Below are 16,358 nucleotides of genomic sequence, written 5' to 3'. Positions count from 1 at the left end.
TTGTTCTGGTTAACTGAAAAGACTACTAATGACCCTTAGAAGTAACTAATTTACACATGTTACTGTTGGGACAAGCTGTAAATGTTGACAGCTTACTAGAATTCCTCAGAATGGCAGAACTGGTCAGTTTCAAGTAACAAAAAGTTACCAATACAAAGCTAAGGCTCACAGCACAGCTCCAAAGCATTCCAACCAGAACCATCAACACAAATGCATGTAACAAGCCATCTCACAGAGATGCTCAACTTTAGGAATACAAGCACAGTCAGTGTCAACATACAAGGTTAATTTTCACAAGACTACAGAAGCTTTCATCTTTAAAGTAACAATAAAACCACCCACCACCACCACCCATTTTCCTCCCTAATACATTGGTAACAATTATTTACAAGGGTTTAGTTTTCTTCAGCAAGACAAGCAGGAAGCACAAAGTGGGATTTCTCTTTTTCAAAGCATGGTTTAACAGACATGAAGTTGCAGTCTAATTGCAGACATTCATGAGCACACAAGTCAGCTTTTATAGAGCCTTACTAGTACAAGTTCCAAAGACTGACATAGCTTCACAGGCAGTCATACCTAGAAAGAAGACATGCACAAATAAAAATACCCTTGCTTAGGATATAAGCTAGAACCATATCACTAACACGGTACCAAAATAAGGGATCCAGTTACCTTCCGCTCACCAAATTAGGATGCCAAAAGGTAGCTAGCTAATCCTTCCACTACTGCTATCTCCTAGATGCTGTGGTTCTTTGCCCTGAACAGTGTTGCCATTCTTGCAGTTTCAGTATTCAATACACTTCAACAGATAACATCAGAACTGAAGCATGAAGGAACAGTCCCACCAGGACAAACCAGGATTCAACTAGCCCAGAATCCCACCTCCAGCAGTAGCAAGAAGTTTTACTCTTTTCAGAGACACCTGTCCCTAACCGGAGGGGGGAAATCAACAGAACATAAGTGGCAAAAATCAGTGTCAGAGCGCAAGAATATAAAGTATATGCTGACATTTCAACAGAATATTCTCCCAATCATAAAAAAATTTGCACCTCAGAAGCTTCCCGAGACAGGCAGAAGTGGCTTTCCCCCCCCCAAGTTATCAACTCCAATGTATTTTTCCCTACCAATTTGTCTAGTCCCACATTAACCCCAAGCAAGCTTTTAACTTCAGCAACATATGGTCACAGAGTTCTATAACTTAAACGTGCATGTGTGAAAAAAGTTTCTCTGCTTACTCTGAACTTGCCACTTGTTAACTTGAGAAACTCCTTCTTGTATTAGAGGAGACAGTGAGTAATCAGACCCTATTCACCCTCTCCATAATCCTCATGCCTTTACTTCATTCCTCAGTCTCTCCTTTGGTCCTCACTCTTCCACACTTGAATCCTATTCCTCCTTGCTATGAAAGCCATGCTATGCTTTTGATCATATTGCTACTCTCTGAACCTTTTTGTAGCTCTGCTATGAGCTTTCTGAGGTTGGAGACCAGAATTGGACACTATTCAAAATAAAGGAGCACCATGGATTATTAGTGACATACTGATACTCTCAAATATATCCTCTCATATATACTTTGTTCTCAATTCCTCTCCTAAAAAATAGAAAATCCTACCATTGTGTTTCCTTCTTGACCACTACAGAGTATTAAGCTAACATTTTAACAGAATCATTGTAATGCCATAATCTATTTCTGAACGTACAGATAATTTGATTTTATAAACAAAAAAGCAACTTTCCAATGCAACTTCAAGGAGCTGCAAAGCCACAGCTGCAGAAACAAGAATGATCCCAATTAACCTGTAAGCACTTAATTTTTCAATGTGGTGATACCAAAAATGCCAAATACCATCCACACAAGGATTCAGAGACTGTACACTGCAACACACACTTCCAAGTTAGCAACTTGGAATCAGAATCAAGATGTTCCTCCCTACAAACAGAAAAGTACTTTTCTCCTCACCACCCACCATGCCACAAGCAGACTAATCCCAAAACAGAAGCAGTATTTTTTCCAAAATTTGTCCTGTAAAGTTGTGTTCAGTAAGTGGATAACCTAATACTTTCCATTAGAAATTTTTCTTTGTCAAAAAAAAAAATTAGCTGGATAATGTATTGTTAACAGCAGAAGCAACAATACTGGAAGCACTGCTATCCAAAATGGGCCTTTAGCCCAGCTTTTTTCTACACAACCTTGGAAACAAGTTCTCAATAATTTTACAATCCAGGTACTTTTAACATCAACAATCAGATCTGTAACTTTTTTCTGTAAGTTTGGGGTCAAGTAATGATTCCACCCAGTGACATACTGTGTATGTGTCAAGGACAATTCTAACATGCTGTCTCTTAAAGCTCCTAAACCTTAAAATGCCAGAAAAAAAAAAACAAAAACAAAACCAAAAACAAATAAGTTATTACAGGAAATAAATTATTCCAGAGGTTCATCTTTCAAACAGCTTAAATAAAATAATCCTGCCTTTATTCTCCTCTTTGCAATTACTCAACACTAAAAACAAATGAGCAGCTTTGCATGACCTCCATCTCCAGATTATGCTAATTCAGGTAGAAGCCACTTTGAACCAGTAGGCTAAATCTCTGTGCTTTGATACTAAGACACCAAGTCATATGTCAAGCTGAGCAATTCCTTCACTACAGATCTTCTTTGTGTGCTTTGGAAAAAGTTTTTATATTTCTAAATCAGTACACCATTACAGTTTGAATAGTCCTTGGCCATACCAATTTTGAAGGGCAGCACAATCTACCATAGGGATTTGAGAATTCTAAAAACACCTGAATCTTTCCTTAACATCAAGTTAGTTTTTCAACTGCCCCAGTTTAGAGAGCTTTTAATGCTCATTCTTCCCCAGTATCATGTGAATTCATTCTGTTTGTCAATAGGTGATATAAGCATTGATGATATAACCAAATTATTTCATAATCTCTTTTTTGACAAAACCCACCTCTAAAAGAATTAAAACTATCATATTTAGGATAAATATTTCAGTTCAGACATTTTCTATCAGCCCTGAAAATATCAGTCTTCATTATTGTAAGTAAAAGGGTAAGAAATACCAGAATTTCTCTTTGGAGCTCTTCACTGCTTCTTAAAAAACCTCTCCACGTTTTAGCTGCATCACCCTTTCTAAAAATGCTTAAATCTACTCCTGCCTATTTAAATACTGGTTAGAATAGACCTGAATGTTGAAAGATGCTCTTAAGAGTCATGTCAATTCAGTCCATATTTAAGAAGAGACACTAGAGTTTTGGGAGAGCTTCTCATCAGATTATTCAGTTTCACTAGGATAAAAATACTTGTTTCATTCTAGTACCTGTATTAATGACTGAAAACCTAGAATAAGTTTTGTGCTTAAAAGATTAAAGTAACATTTTAATCTGTGTAGTGCCTGTAGATATCCCAGTACTGTGAAACTGAAAGAATAGTTAGTTCTAAGTCAGTTCTTCAGAACATCACCTTTTCTAAGCAAAAAGCCTTATAAAATAAATCTAGAACTGAAAGTTGCTAAAACATCAGAGCTGACTTCAGAAGAAGTTTTCACTATATTATTGCCACATTCACTCCATGAATACTGCTGCCAGCTAGAATCTACCGCATCAAAGTGCCCATTTCAAACAGAGCTGATACCTCAAACACCTGCAATTAATAACAGAGAGACTGCCTTTCCTTCTTTCTGGCCTCCCATTTCCTAAAGATCACCATCAACCATAGCAAGACTCAGGGAAGAAAAAAAAACACCTACAGAGCTATAGTACAGACACTGCTTGTTCCAAAAGCAAGAATGTGCAACCTGCCTGTACATATGAAAAAAAACATGGAAGTTCACTTTTTCTACTAGCAGACCCTGTGAAAATAACTGTATGCAACAGATGAAGGAACAAGCAAACGAGCCCAAACAAGAACCGATGCAGCCACACCAAGAAACAGAACACGCTTCAGAACACCACTATTGGCAAGAAAACAAAACTGCATTTTAATTCCCCAACTCCAGGGAAATTAACCAGACAGATTAAGAAATTTGGGCAGAAAAGAAAAGGCTCAGGCAGTGGGGGGTGTCATCAGAAGTAGCAAGTGCCAGTTACCAAACACTCCAGACTGTACTTCCAGTGGCTACACCTACCCAGGAACTGGTCTTCACCCCAAATTCTATCTCCCCTATGCCTCCATTAATCTCAGTGAAGCATACTCAGTACAAGAGCACACTTAGGCAAGAGCACATTAAGCTGCTTGGTTATTTACAAAATCATTTTTCATTATCTGTATTTGGGGAAAGGTAAAACAATTCTTACAATGAAGTATCCTCTTCTCCAGTTTTATTTCTACTAGTGTAAGGAAATGGTTTATAGCAACGGAATTTGCACACAGCCCCTTTTACATTATATTACAAAACATTACATTTCAATGAAGAAACAGCTGTCTGTGTTCTATTAGGAAAAATGGCTCAGAAGTGCATTTGCCATGCATTGTACAATTAGGTAATATTACATTCCTTGCACACACATACACACAGTCTCCATTATAGGCTAGTGTTTAAGTGTTTTTTCTTAAAAAAAGAAAAAACCCAACACACTAAGACTGCTTTTATCAGCAGTTGCAAAACATCACCAGGAGAAATGTAAGACTAAAGACACCTACCCACATTTTACAATGGGCAGCGAACACCTTCACTTGCAAGAGAACTGGAATAGGCTTCTGAAATAGCTCTTCTCCCTTCTTCTGTGCTCCTTCCCAAATATTTTAGGTTCTTATACTTTAAGGTCAAAAAACACCCATGACTTCAATAAATGAACACAAAGAAAAAAACCTCACAAAGATATTCAGAAGCAGGGGAAACTCCACCTTGAAAATATGGCAACACCAGCAGCTCCATGTTAAATTAGGAAGTGGTCTGCTTTCCTCAAACTCCAAAGTTGAAGATGGAAAACAAACTCATAAAGCAAGTGTTATTAAAACACAGAAGGTTTAAGAATCAATGTGGATCTGCAATTAAATATTAAATCTACTGTCATTGCCATGGGGCCCAGGCTGGACAGAAACACTCCTGTGATCTCGTACAAGCAGGAAGGATTCCTGTGAAAATACCCACTTATAACCTCTCCTTCCAGGCAGACTTCAGTTACAAAGTATTAGCAATATACTATAATAGTACAAACAGTTTACAGCATCCAAAGATAACATTCAAATGGAGAACACTAACAGGAGAACTCTTAAGAGAGACCCTCAATCATGACAGCAAATGCACTAACAAAGTCAAGATAAAGATCACATAGTGATTTTTTCATACTTAAAACTGGGCTTCTGCTGTGCCTCTGTCCTTTTAACCATTCAGCGCACATTGGTCTATCACTGCTTGCTGCACTAAGAGCAGGAGAACTGCCGAACAATGATCTATACAAAGCCTGAACAGGGCAATAAAACTCTGAAAATAGGTGCCCTAGTGTATCCTAAGGAGAAAAAAGAGCTTACTCTATGCAAGACATACAGAGGTAGCTGCTAGCAGGTCTCCTGTCATGACAAAGATGAGCTTTCACAGAGGAAGCAGCAGCCAGCTTACCACAAGTATCCATATTAGCTAAATAGAAGAAGGAAAACTGCCCACCACACATAGCAGAAGTTTGCAGAGCTCAAAACCAGGATAAGCGCAGCAGTAATTCAAGACATAACACCAGTTGACTGGAAGTGAGTAAAAGCAGGCAGTATTCAGTGACTTCCATTTTTACTCAGCTGGACTAAGACTCTGAAGAATTGGCTAACCTTCCAGGCTGTCCATCATAGCAGCTGCATTTGTTTGATAGCAGAAACTGGCTGGTTCAAATCAGAATTATTATCTGAAGGGAACAACTGGACTACCACACAGCCATACATCACCATTATCCTTATATACATGCCTTGCCATGGCTCCTATACTCAGCTGAAGAGGCTGCTGAACCAAGGCTTCCAATATTGTTATCATAATTGTTTATTAATTAAACAGGTTATGCCTATTAGTTAAAGGGTTACATCATCAACTCGTGGATTAAGCTGACGAATCTTCTAGCAGTACTGTGTGCACTTCTCCTGAGCCAGGTGGATCTAGAGAGGATAAAGAACCTATCTTGGCAAGAAACTCATCTGCTGTACAGAAACAGCAAAAAAAGAGAATGGAAAGGAAGAACAAGTGACTCTTGCTGAGATCTCAAACACCGGGGACAATAAAATCTTACCACACCATTGACTATTTGTAGATACATGAAAACTCTGTAGTATGTAAGTCACTACTACTTAGTAGTACAAAGCTAGTTGCTTGCACAAAACAAGATCTGAACTCTCCTTCCTCAAACCATTTATGTCATGCTTAAGGAAGTATAGCTGGCCATATAGCTAGTAGTTTGATGCCAGGGTTTGTGTAAGAAGCTCAGTACATTCCCGTCTCCTGAATGGCAAAGGACATCACATGCTAATTCATTCCCTTACAGAAGGGATAGGCAGACCCTGTTTGGCCTTTGGTCCTCAAATCACCAGGACCAGGGGTGCTACTTTCATGTGATTTCCCTCCACAGTTTGCTCTCCCTCCAAAGGAATTAGTTTAATACTACACATCCTATAGAGAGGAATAAAACAAGTCTGGATTTAACATCCCATTGGTTTTTTTCCCCTACTTCATGTGCACTTGTACTCAATCTGCACATTTTTGTTGTTAGTTCATAAGCAGCAACTTTAGCTGAAGGTCAAGAGAAAGAATACAGTAAAGTTATAAATCAAAAAATGCATTAGCCATTGCATTATGCAATTCCAAAGTACACAGACACATTAGCGCTCAATGTAAACAAGCTAAAAAAAAGCATCTACAGCGTTTCTGCAGGGAGTACCACCTTTGATGGAAGTCAAACTTTGAACAGACACCGGTCATAATACACCTAGGATCACCAAGTCAGACTGTGCATATACACCTGCCCATTCTAAATGAATGAGCTCTCAGGAGTACTTAAAAGGCTGGTATTTCTGGTTTTCAGTGAGAAATGAAAAACAACTAGCTCAAAGGACACTGTACAGACAGTACAACAGTATGGCTCTTTCAGATGTTCTCAACACACCGTTTTATTTTTTTTCCTAAGTTTATAGCAAACACATGTTCATTTTGATATTATTCACAAAATATGAAGTACCCAAACATGAATATGTCCTTTAGATACAGCTCAGATTACCCATTTCCCACAGTGATTTAGGAACACCTTTATCCAAAACTGCTTTTGCGTAAGCAGTACTTCACATGCTTACAGATAAGAGAAACAAAACCCAAAAACAAGTACTGAGACTAGTTCCTTCTCCAGAAGGAAACCTTCACCTCTAACCTCATTTTGTCAGGTAGACGAAGTCTCCCCAAGACAGCACAAAGTTCCTTTGACGAAAAAAAAAAAAAAGAGGAAAAACACACACCTTTCCAGCTTTTTCCTTGAAACACACTATGCCTTTTACCTCCAGAAGCTTCCTTGGATCATACAACAGGTGCAAACCAATACAAAACCAGACTAAGATGAACCTGACATCACACTCTCCTCTTCAAGATCCCACCAAGGAATTTCATAAATCATTTTCTGTTATTTACAAAGTAACAGTAAACTCTTTCCAAGGAATTTGCAAGAATGAGAAACTGCACAAGCAAGACTGCCAGACAGGCCCCTCCCCAATAATTCGGTTTGACTGTGGATTTCCATAGCCTGAATGAGGCCTCTCAGGGGTTTGTCACACATGCACCCCCCAGTCTGTCACTCAAAAAAATTAACAAATACCCTCTTTGGTGGTCTGAAGCATACACCTGAAAAAGAACAAACAGCCCACTGAACTTTTAGATATAGGTCAAATGCCAGAGACGAACAGAAAATTTCATGATGAATGTTTTACCATTTCCCAGAAAATATCCTGCAAATTAAAAAAAAACCAAACCACCACACACCACAACCAAGAGCTGTTTCAGGCAATACTAATACAAAAAACAAACAAAGCAAAAAAACCCAACCAAACCACACAACTACCTTTTGATATTTGAAATCCCTCATTCACAGTAAATGCTCCATTGCTCAATATCTATTGACAGGTTTCAGATTAGTTCTAGCTAGACTTTTGCTCTGTATGACCAACAAAATCTAAACATTCAGATAAAAATTTGTTTGATGAAGTTGTGCTGTGAGATACAGGAACACTGGACATGAGGGGTTCATGTTGGGCAGCTTGATGATACTGAACAGACTCTGGGATAAGTATTATTGAATGAGTGTGCTGTGGAATGTTTTATTGTATAACTACATAGTGAGATGACAAGTATTGAGGGGACAGATGGTTAAGGTGAGTGGCTTTGATACACAGCCTATTGAAAACATCCAAAAGCTAACATAAGCGGTTATGAATTTAATGGACAGTCTGAGGCTTCTCCACTAAGCAATTCAGAGATTTAATTGACTTTCAAAGAAACTCTTTTCTGCGGAGAAAAGGAAAATTAAGATCCAGATGTGGCCTTAAAAGTCTAGTCTGGAGTAACACTACATTTATCCAACTCATCCCAGCAGTCCTCTCATGATGAAGTTCAGTTGACTACCTAGCAGGGACAGGCTGATGCCACGTTTACCCAAGACACCATGAGTTCAAGTATAATTAAGTTTCTTGTACTTTTTCAACACAGAAAAGGTTAAGGGGATTTGACCTGTATATAAGCCCTGTATTAAGACTTAATTGAATAAAGGCAGTGTGAAGAAAGTCTTGGTATGTATATAAAAAAATATTTTCTAACAAGCCACCTTCCAATTTTTAATTAAGCAAATGGCCTTCTCTAAGACAGAGGAAAAACTGGCCTAGCAATTGGTTTACAATTCTTCATTTATGAACAGACCTATTTCTTACTTACCCACTACAGCATCACTAGAATTCAATGGATCTTGTAGATTACTTACTAAGTTTTAATGCCACTTAAATTCAATGTTAGACCTCTCTTTTTAAGTCCCTACCTCTTCTCCTCCCCACATTAAACAGTCTTCTGTATCAATTCAGTCTGTCACTCCGAGTTCATTTAAACCAGCCAAAGGAATTTAAGACTCTAAAAAGGCAGCTTTATTCAAAATACCTATGTTACAATACAACCCTCAGTAAGCAGAAAATTTGATCCTTTCCTCTGCAAAAAGAAGACTTCATCGCTGCACAACACTAGACATAACAGCACATCTCCTCCAACAAACTAGCCCCAGCAGGCACACCACATTTGCCTGTTTCACATTTAGCATGCATCCACACTCACTTGCTCCTTACCCTCTCACCCTCCACAGTAGACTGCAAACACACAGCAGAGGAGAGAAACAGCACTAAATAGCATTGTGGATAGTATAGGACTCAACATCAGACGTTATAAACTGGAGCAAACCTTCTACACAGAAGGAACCTATACGAGACCAGCTTTAAGTTGTGCAGCGGTTCTTCGATCTGTCCTTGCATCCATCAGTATGCTGCTTTCCATCAGTAACACCACTCCTTTTCCAAGTTTTTCTAAATCAGAATTCCTCAGTGGACAGAAGCCATCATGGTTATTTTGATCAGTGGCAGAGTTACACCATGACCTCATTTATTACAACCACAGCAAAGGCACTGCCACCTTCTCCCACAACTCTACACCTACCAGCAACAACAGTAGGAGCCAAGAACGGAAGAGCAAAGACAAAGACACTACTACTGAAGTTCTTAGCAAACATGCGAGTCCCCTGAAAAATCACTTTTTCTTCTTAATATAGCTTGATTTCACAATCCTTCAACCAGTCAACTTACTCCCCTCAACCTACCACAAATCACAACAGAAAACTAATTTTACCAGAGAATACAAATGCCTAGAAGAATTTTAAAGGTGTAAGGAATATATGCCTCATGATTACACTGGACTCTGTGCTTCTCCACAGCACTGGAACAGCACTTTCGTCAACAAAAACTGACGTACTTGCTTAATTTACTTGCCTAAGCTTTTCTGTTAAGTGACCAAACAACTTTCTCAAACAGCAGCTCTGGCCTGTTCACACGTTCATGCTATTTCTGAAGCAGAAGTCTAGAAGCATGACAGGGATCTGTTGGGTATGATGCTAGCACTCCTGCCAGCTTAGCTGGGTTAGCAGTCAAGCCAAAGTTTTGCGACCTACTACTCCCAGATGAAACACAGATGTCAACAGGAGTTAAATGTAAATGATTTTTTTCGAAACACAATTGGTCCCCAGGAATAGCAAGACTGCAGGCCTGATTCTCCTCTGGTACTGGGATACTTTATTAAACAGTGCAAAGCGGGGCTCCTACAATGCTAAATTTAAGTCCTTGGGTATCGTGGGCTCTTCCTTAACATCCATTATCACTGTATGCATCTGTCCTAAGCAGAAAGAAGTCTGCATTGCACTTGAAGAACACTATTAGAGTTGGCAGAGGTTCTTAATGGAAGAAACACAAGTTTGCTTTCCCACTCCTTTCTAATCTGCAATGCTTTATAAACATGGAAAAGCTGCAACCAGATCTGCTTTCAGATCCTAGATCACCTTTAACTTTCTCAGATCAGAAACCGAATTTTCTTTTGAGAAAACTACCATGTGCTATGGAATGGAGTGCAAACTTTCCATTAGTTTTTGATACCTAGCAAAAACAGATCCTGCCAGAGCTCTTCTGCATCCCTGCTCCCCAGGCAAGCAATTTTAGTTCCAATTTCCCATGACTTACTTCACAAAAAAGCATAGCCTACAACAGGAACATTGAAAAAAGGTCATTGTAAGAATATCTAAAGTCATGGCATAAGGAAAGTTTTGTACAGATCTGCAAACAGCAGCACATTTAAGGTATGAATGCCAAGTTAGTTAGTTCTAAATATTCTGAACAAAGTACCAAACACCGCTATTTCCCTAAAAACAGGAATTCTGAAGTTGCATAATTTTTGGTTCAAATACTGATGAGCAATTTTCATTATTTATACTTTATACTACAGATCTGCTGCAAAGGCAAACAGACTGTTTATTATCCTTTAGGAAGGACTTGAAGTTGTCAGCTAAGGTGAACTATTTCACACTATGTAACAATTATTTGGACTTTCCTGGGTACAGGTCTCGGCTAAGTTTGTTCCACACTTTTAAGAGTTATTTCTGATATACCATAAGGAAGACTAGAGTTCAAAAAGGTCAAGAATCCTACAGAAATTTAACTATTCTGCCTGGCTTTACCTTACAAAGGCAGCCTAGGGGTTTTTTTGATCTACTGATCTTGATCCAAAACTTACCAAACCACAGAAGTGAGACCAGCTACAAGAGAGATTAGTCTTTAAGATGTACATCAGGATTTTCTTTTGTATCACCTAGATGAGAAATACTTGCTGACTAGAGTTTAAAGCAATGTACAGAAAGTGAAACAGAGCTATACGCTAACATGCCGATAGAAGAAGTTGTTATATTGTCAAATACAAGTCAGAGTATCACTTGCAAAGCACAAGCAACATTAATAGCCACACAACAAAGGAACTCTCCAAATCTTTTAATTTTGCTTCCTCCCTTTACTATCTTCTCTTCTATAAATATTTCTTATCCAGAATTCATTTTCTTCCATTGAAGCCAACACTGTCAAGAAGATAGACTCTCCTGAGAAAGTGATCTTAGAAGGCAAGTAGATTTGTAACAGTTATCTGTGAAATACCACAGCACCTTAATAGTAATTTGCAGGCCCGTGAGCGCAACAGTCATCTTCTTGTCTTTCATACAGCAAGTCTAACTTCTTAACAATGAAACACCCTGCATAAAATTCCATAGACGTTTTAACACCTGAGAGATTTAAAAATCGAGAACAAAGGAACATCAATGGAATAGAATTAAACTCTTAGAATTGTGATTTGCATAAGCTTCCACTTGCAATATACACGACTGCTAAGTCTGCCTGAATTAACATTTCAAAAACACAAGTAGTAGCAAATATAGTAAGGATTATCCTCCTAGCAGTTGTTTTGTAACAAGTATCATAGAAAGACAGAAACTACTAGCAAGAGATGTCACTTTCAAAAGCCTCTCCTAATAAGATTTTAAACAAGACCTACCTAAAGTTTAAAGATTACTTTTTGTTGGTGGTGGTTTTTCACAAATCATCTACTCCCCAGGCAAAGTACTGGAGCAGAAACAGTGAGAGTAACTTAAAAACAACCTATTTCAGATCACAACCTTAAACGTAGTACTAGTGCCCTCATCTTTCAGAAAGTAAACAAGACCTGAAAGCAACATCTACTGATTCGATATCGTTAACAACTTTCCATGAAAAATAACTTTAGAACTAACTCCCAGGAGCAGCTACCTGAGATACTCACAATAACATTACAAAACAAACCCAATTAAGTTGGAAGAGATACCCAACTCTTCAGGGTCTGAAGAACCCTAAGGAAGTAGACTAAAGTCAAACCTACCATTTTCCTGACAAAATATTATGCTGGCTTGGCAAGAAGTTGAGAGAATTCCATGGTATTTTGAAGGCAGGTACAAGCAAAACATGCTTTACAGCCAGAGCCTCATGAATGAGGTTACCAGCATCAAGCCCACCCCCCCCACCATGACCTTTCTTTTCATATACAACACTGTCAGAGATAGCAAGCACGATGTGCGCCTATGCATTAGTTCGTCTTTTATGTAAACTTAAAAAGTAGTTTAATATCAACAGTTTAAGATGCTTTAGGAAAAGCCCCATAGATATTTATCTGCATTTTAGACAGCTAAATGCATAAAAACCTTACCTCAAGTGACCATATGTAGGTTAGATACAGAAGAATTAGCCCAATTCTGATTTGCCTTTGAAAATTTTATGCCGCATGTGCAGAAAAACTAAAGGACTTCATAGCTATTTCAGAGCTCTGAGTAAGAAATCATTTGAACATTATGCATGATATAAGCAACAATCCTCTTCTGAATCTTCTCATCTATATTATTTTACCTGGCCTAAATTCAGCCCCAACACCTAGTTTTAAGCCTCCCCCATTACACGCACCTCCTCCTTCTCGGATTACAGCCTGACAAATACTGTAAATGCCGAGATTGGGTGTACAAAAGACAGGGTTCTTTCCCTTCCCAGTAGCAATCAGTCTTTATTGGCCTGTCTTGTCTGTTCTTGCCTGATCTACAGACCTACCATATTTTTGTTGCATATGCCCATTTGAGGAGTAAGAATTTAGTGAGCACGTGCTGAGCGTATGGGCAAGGTAATTCCCTGCTCATTCCCACATTACTTAGAAGCAGCCTGCTCCTCTTCCTATCAAAGAAGCTAGCCACAAATCCTGCTGTTTGCTTCTTCCAATGGGTACTATTCCCGCTGTTCCCATTTGTTACGTTGCAAAGCCCAGGGCTGTGACAAAGGAGGAGAGATGAAACGTGAGTGCCACTGACAGAACAAATCTTCAGGAAATTCACTTTCAGGAGCTCCACTGAAAACAGAACAATTAAGAACAGGCCAAGAACTGGCTTAACTGGACTACCAAGCAACACTGGGCTACCAGACCATTGGCTGGGCAGCCTAGCCCAAGCAAAACAGCAGAAGAGAACAATTTTCCCTGTATATCAGTTCCAGCTGGGTTAGCTTTTTAAGAGCAACATACTCAACACAGTGATCCCACATGCTCTATAGGGAAGTTGACACATTCAAAACCAAGTCTTCTTCCAAGACAAAAAGTTCAGAGTGGCCTTCTTTCCACAGTATTGCTATCTGCATAGCTGAGACATTCAGCTTCATCAATCAGCATGGCAGGCGAGTTTTAACTCAACCACTGAATTTGACAGTCAGAAAGTTTACCCCAGCAGGCTGACAGACATACCTTCTGCCCTATTAAAATCATCAGATTTTAAGACTAGGGAGAAAAATATCTAATAAATGTTTGTAGAATTACACAGCTTATACATAAATTTTCTTATGTACTGATGTCTCTAGCAGCTATGGCCAGAAGTTAACCACAGAATATGAGTATGAGTAGTCCCAACAGACACACTACACTGTATCTAATTTTAGCCCACCTGCATATGTTCACTGCCTTCCCAAAAACCAAGACTAAACAGTAGTTAAGAGCCACGTGGACAGCTATGAAACCACTGCAAATATTTAAGTCCTTGCTGCTATTGTCCTTCCTAAACACTAAATCCTTTACTCCCCCCCCCAAAAAAGCACAAAACAGAATTAAGAACTCATCTGCTACCATAATGTAATGAATAACGTTCGAATGGGAGGGGAAAAAAAAAAAAAAAACAAAACAGCCCACACTGCTATTTCTGCCCTGTAACATCTAGCAGATCCCAATCTAGCAGCAGGATCACTCCTTACAAGGCACTGTATACATGCCCACACACAAGTACATAAATCCACTACTATCTATACAAAGAAATACATGCACGTGCATACACCCTAAACGCCTTCCTCAACTATTTCAAGAAAAATGCACATCCCCAAGGACATTCTAATGCTCTCACGTCCCAAAATTAGCTTTTTGCATAATTTTCATTGCTCCTGATGAGCAATTAAGATAGTAATGGCATGATTTTTCTTTCTGATGTTAGAATCTCCACTGTCCATTTCAGAGCAGCCAAGAATTGAATTAGCATGAATCACCACCCTTAGGTGGTACGTTTCCATTTTCGTATGCTTTGTGACTAGAAGATGGTAGTTTCTAAAACCATTCCAAGAAGTCACTTTCACATATTAAAGAAGCTCCCAAGTAATTCAGGATTTAAAAAAGAATCAAATTCAAACTAACGCACAACAGTATTTCATGTATAAAAACATACTCTCAACTAAATTTAGAAAAGAGTACTTATTGGAAAAGAACACACAATAGGTCCAGCATTCACTGCACAAAGTTCGTTGTAGTGTGTAACATCATCACAACCTAGCATCCTTTTCAAGCCTCAGTACACATAAATTAAAACAATCTGCTTTATTACCAAACAACTACAGTCAAATCTTAGCCCTGCAGAAATCCCAGGTATCTAGATGTGCATTAATTACTTCTGTGAGACCGGCATAAAGCCTTAACTCTTCAATTCTGTATTAACCATATATCTGCTGTATTGAACAGAACACATAAAATTGCGTTTTGAAGAAAACATGCTAGAAAACAAGGTATCAACAGATTACGGCAGGGAATGCCAGGATTTGAGTTTATCCTCAAATGTCTTGCAAGCTCATTATACCAGCTGGCAAGGTATAATACTTAAGGAGAGACAAGTTCTCTGCACTCCATCCTACGTAGAAAGATTATACCAAGGTGGAACCCAGAATTGCTCGGTAAGGGATGTCTGGGAACGCAAAGGTGAATTAACAGTTGTATATCCAGTTGCAGAAAGAAACTGCTCTTACCCTTCACCTAATACTTACTGTTGGCTCCCACATCCTCAGCTACTCCAGAACCTCTCATTCTCAGGTATGTGAATCCCAGTATCAGAAAGAACAAGCATGCAGCAGTTAAGAGGAACATGGACAGGTAATGTGCACTGAAGCCTCCAGTGGTGGATACCTCCTCTCTTTTGAACTGTTGGAGAAGCTCCTCCTCGGGCTCTGAGAGATTCTTCTTGTAGGTGTTTTTCAGGTAGGTATGATTTGAACCCGTATGATTGGAGTGGTTGAGTCTAAGGGAGGAGGTGGTTCCACCCGGGGGAAGGCTGTTGGTAGCTGAATAGATCCTGGATTCGACATTATAGCTACCGGCAGCACCGCCGAGAACGTGATTATTGGTCGCTTTCCTAACGGTGCCTGGAGAGTCAGTGATTTTACCGCTGTCCACCTCCGTGAGCGGCGGTGGCAGCAACAACACCGGAGGGGATTTCTTAGGTAGGCCGATGCGGTATCTGGGGCTGGGAGGACCAGAGTCCACATTTTCACATCCTCCTCCTCCGCCTCCCCCCGCCGCCGCCGCCGCCGCCTCCTCCTCCTCCCGATTCCTGCCCCTGTCTAGACTCCCGGCAGCCGCCGCCGCCCTGTCATTCGTTACGACTACAGCAGCACCGCAGCCTCCGCCAGCCCTTTCTTGGCCCGTCTCCATCACGCCAGCGCCGGCTGCAGCGCATTTGCCTGTTATGAATGGAGCAGGCGACTTGCTGAGGCTCCGTCTGGGCCGGCGAACCGCCGCCTCCTCCTTCGGTACCTGCTGCCTGCCCCCCGCCGCCGCCGCCGCCTCCTCCTCCTCCTCCTCCGAGTCGGAGTACTTGCCCCTGCCGCCGCCGCCGCCGTAGGGGAGGAGCCGGTTACCGTTCACGGTCCGGTTCTTCCACCGCTGCTGCTCGCTCTCCGCCTCCTCCTCCTCCTCTTCGTCGTCCTCCTCCCCGCCTTCCTCGTCGCCGTCCCCGGGCCCCCT

The 16,358-nt window shown here is 40.1% G+C and overlaps 1 protein-coding gene across 1 annotated transcript in view; it reads right to left on the bottom strand.

Moving 5' to 3' along the window:
• Positions 1–16,358, bottom strand: part of LEMD3 (LEM domain containing 3) — a 49,570-nt gene that overhangs the window by 32,534 nt on the left and 678 nt on the right. Inside the window, exon 3 of the mRNA XM_010561952.1 lies at positions 15,383–16,356. Within this exon, the coding sequence (XP_010560254.1) occupies positions 15,383–16,356 (974 nt within the window). The remainder of the gene's footprint in view (positions 1–15,382; positions 16,357–16,358) is intronic.

The sequence above is a fragment of the Haliaeetus leucocephalus genome, unplaced genomic scaffold, assembly GCF_000737465.1.
Source record: "Haliaeetus leucocephalus isolate CR32 unplaced genomic scaffold, Haliaeetus_leucocephalus-4.0 Scaffold151, whole genome shotgun sequence".
In the NCBI taxonomy this organism is placed as follows: Eukaryota; Metazoa; Chordata; class Aves; order Accipitriformes; family Accipitridae; genus Haliaeetus; species Haliaeetus leucocephalus.
Note: the sequence above shows the minus strand (reverse complement) of the source record. Positions and strands in the feature narration are given on the sequence as shown.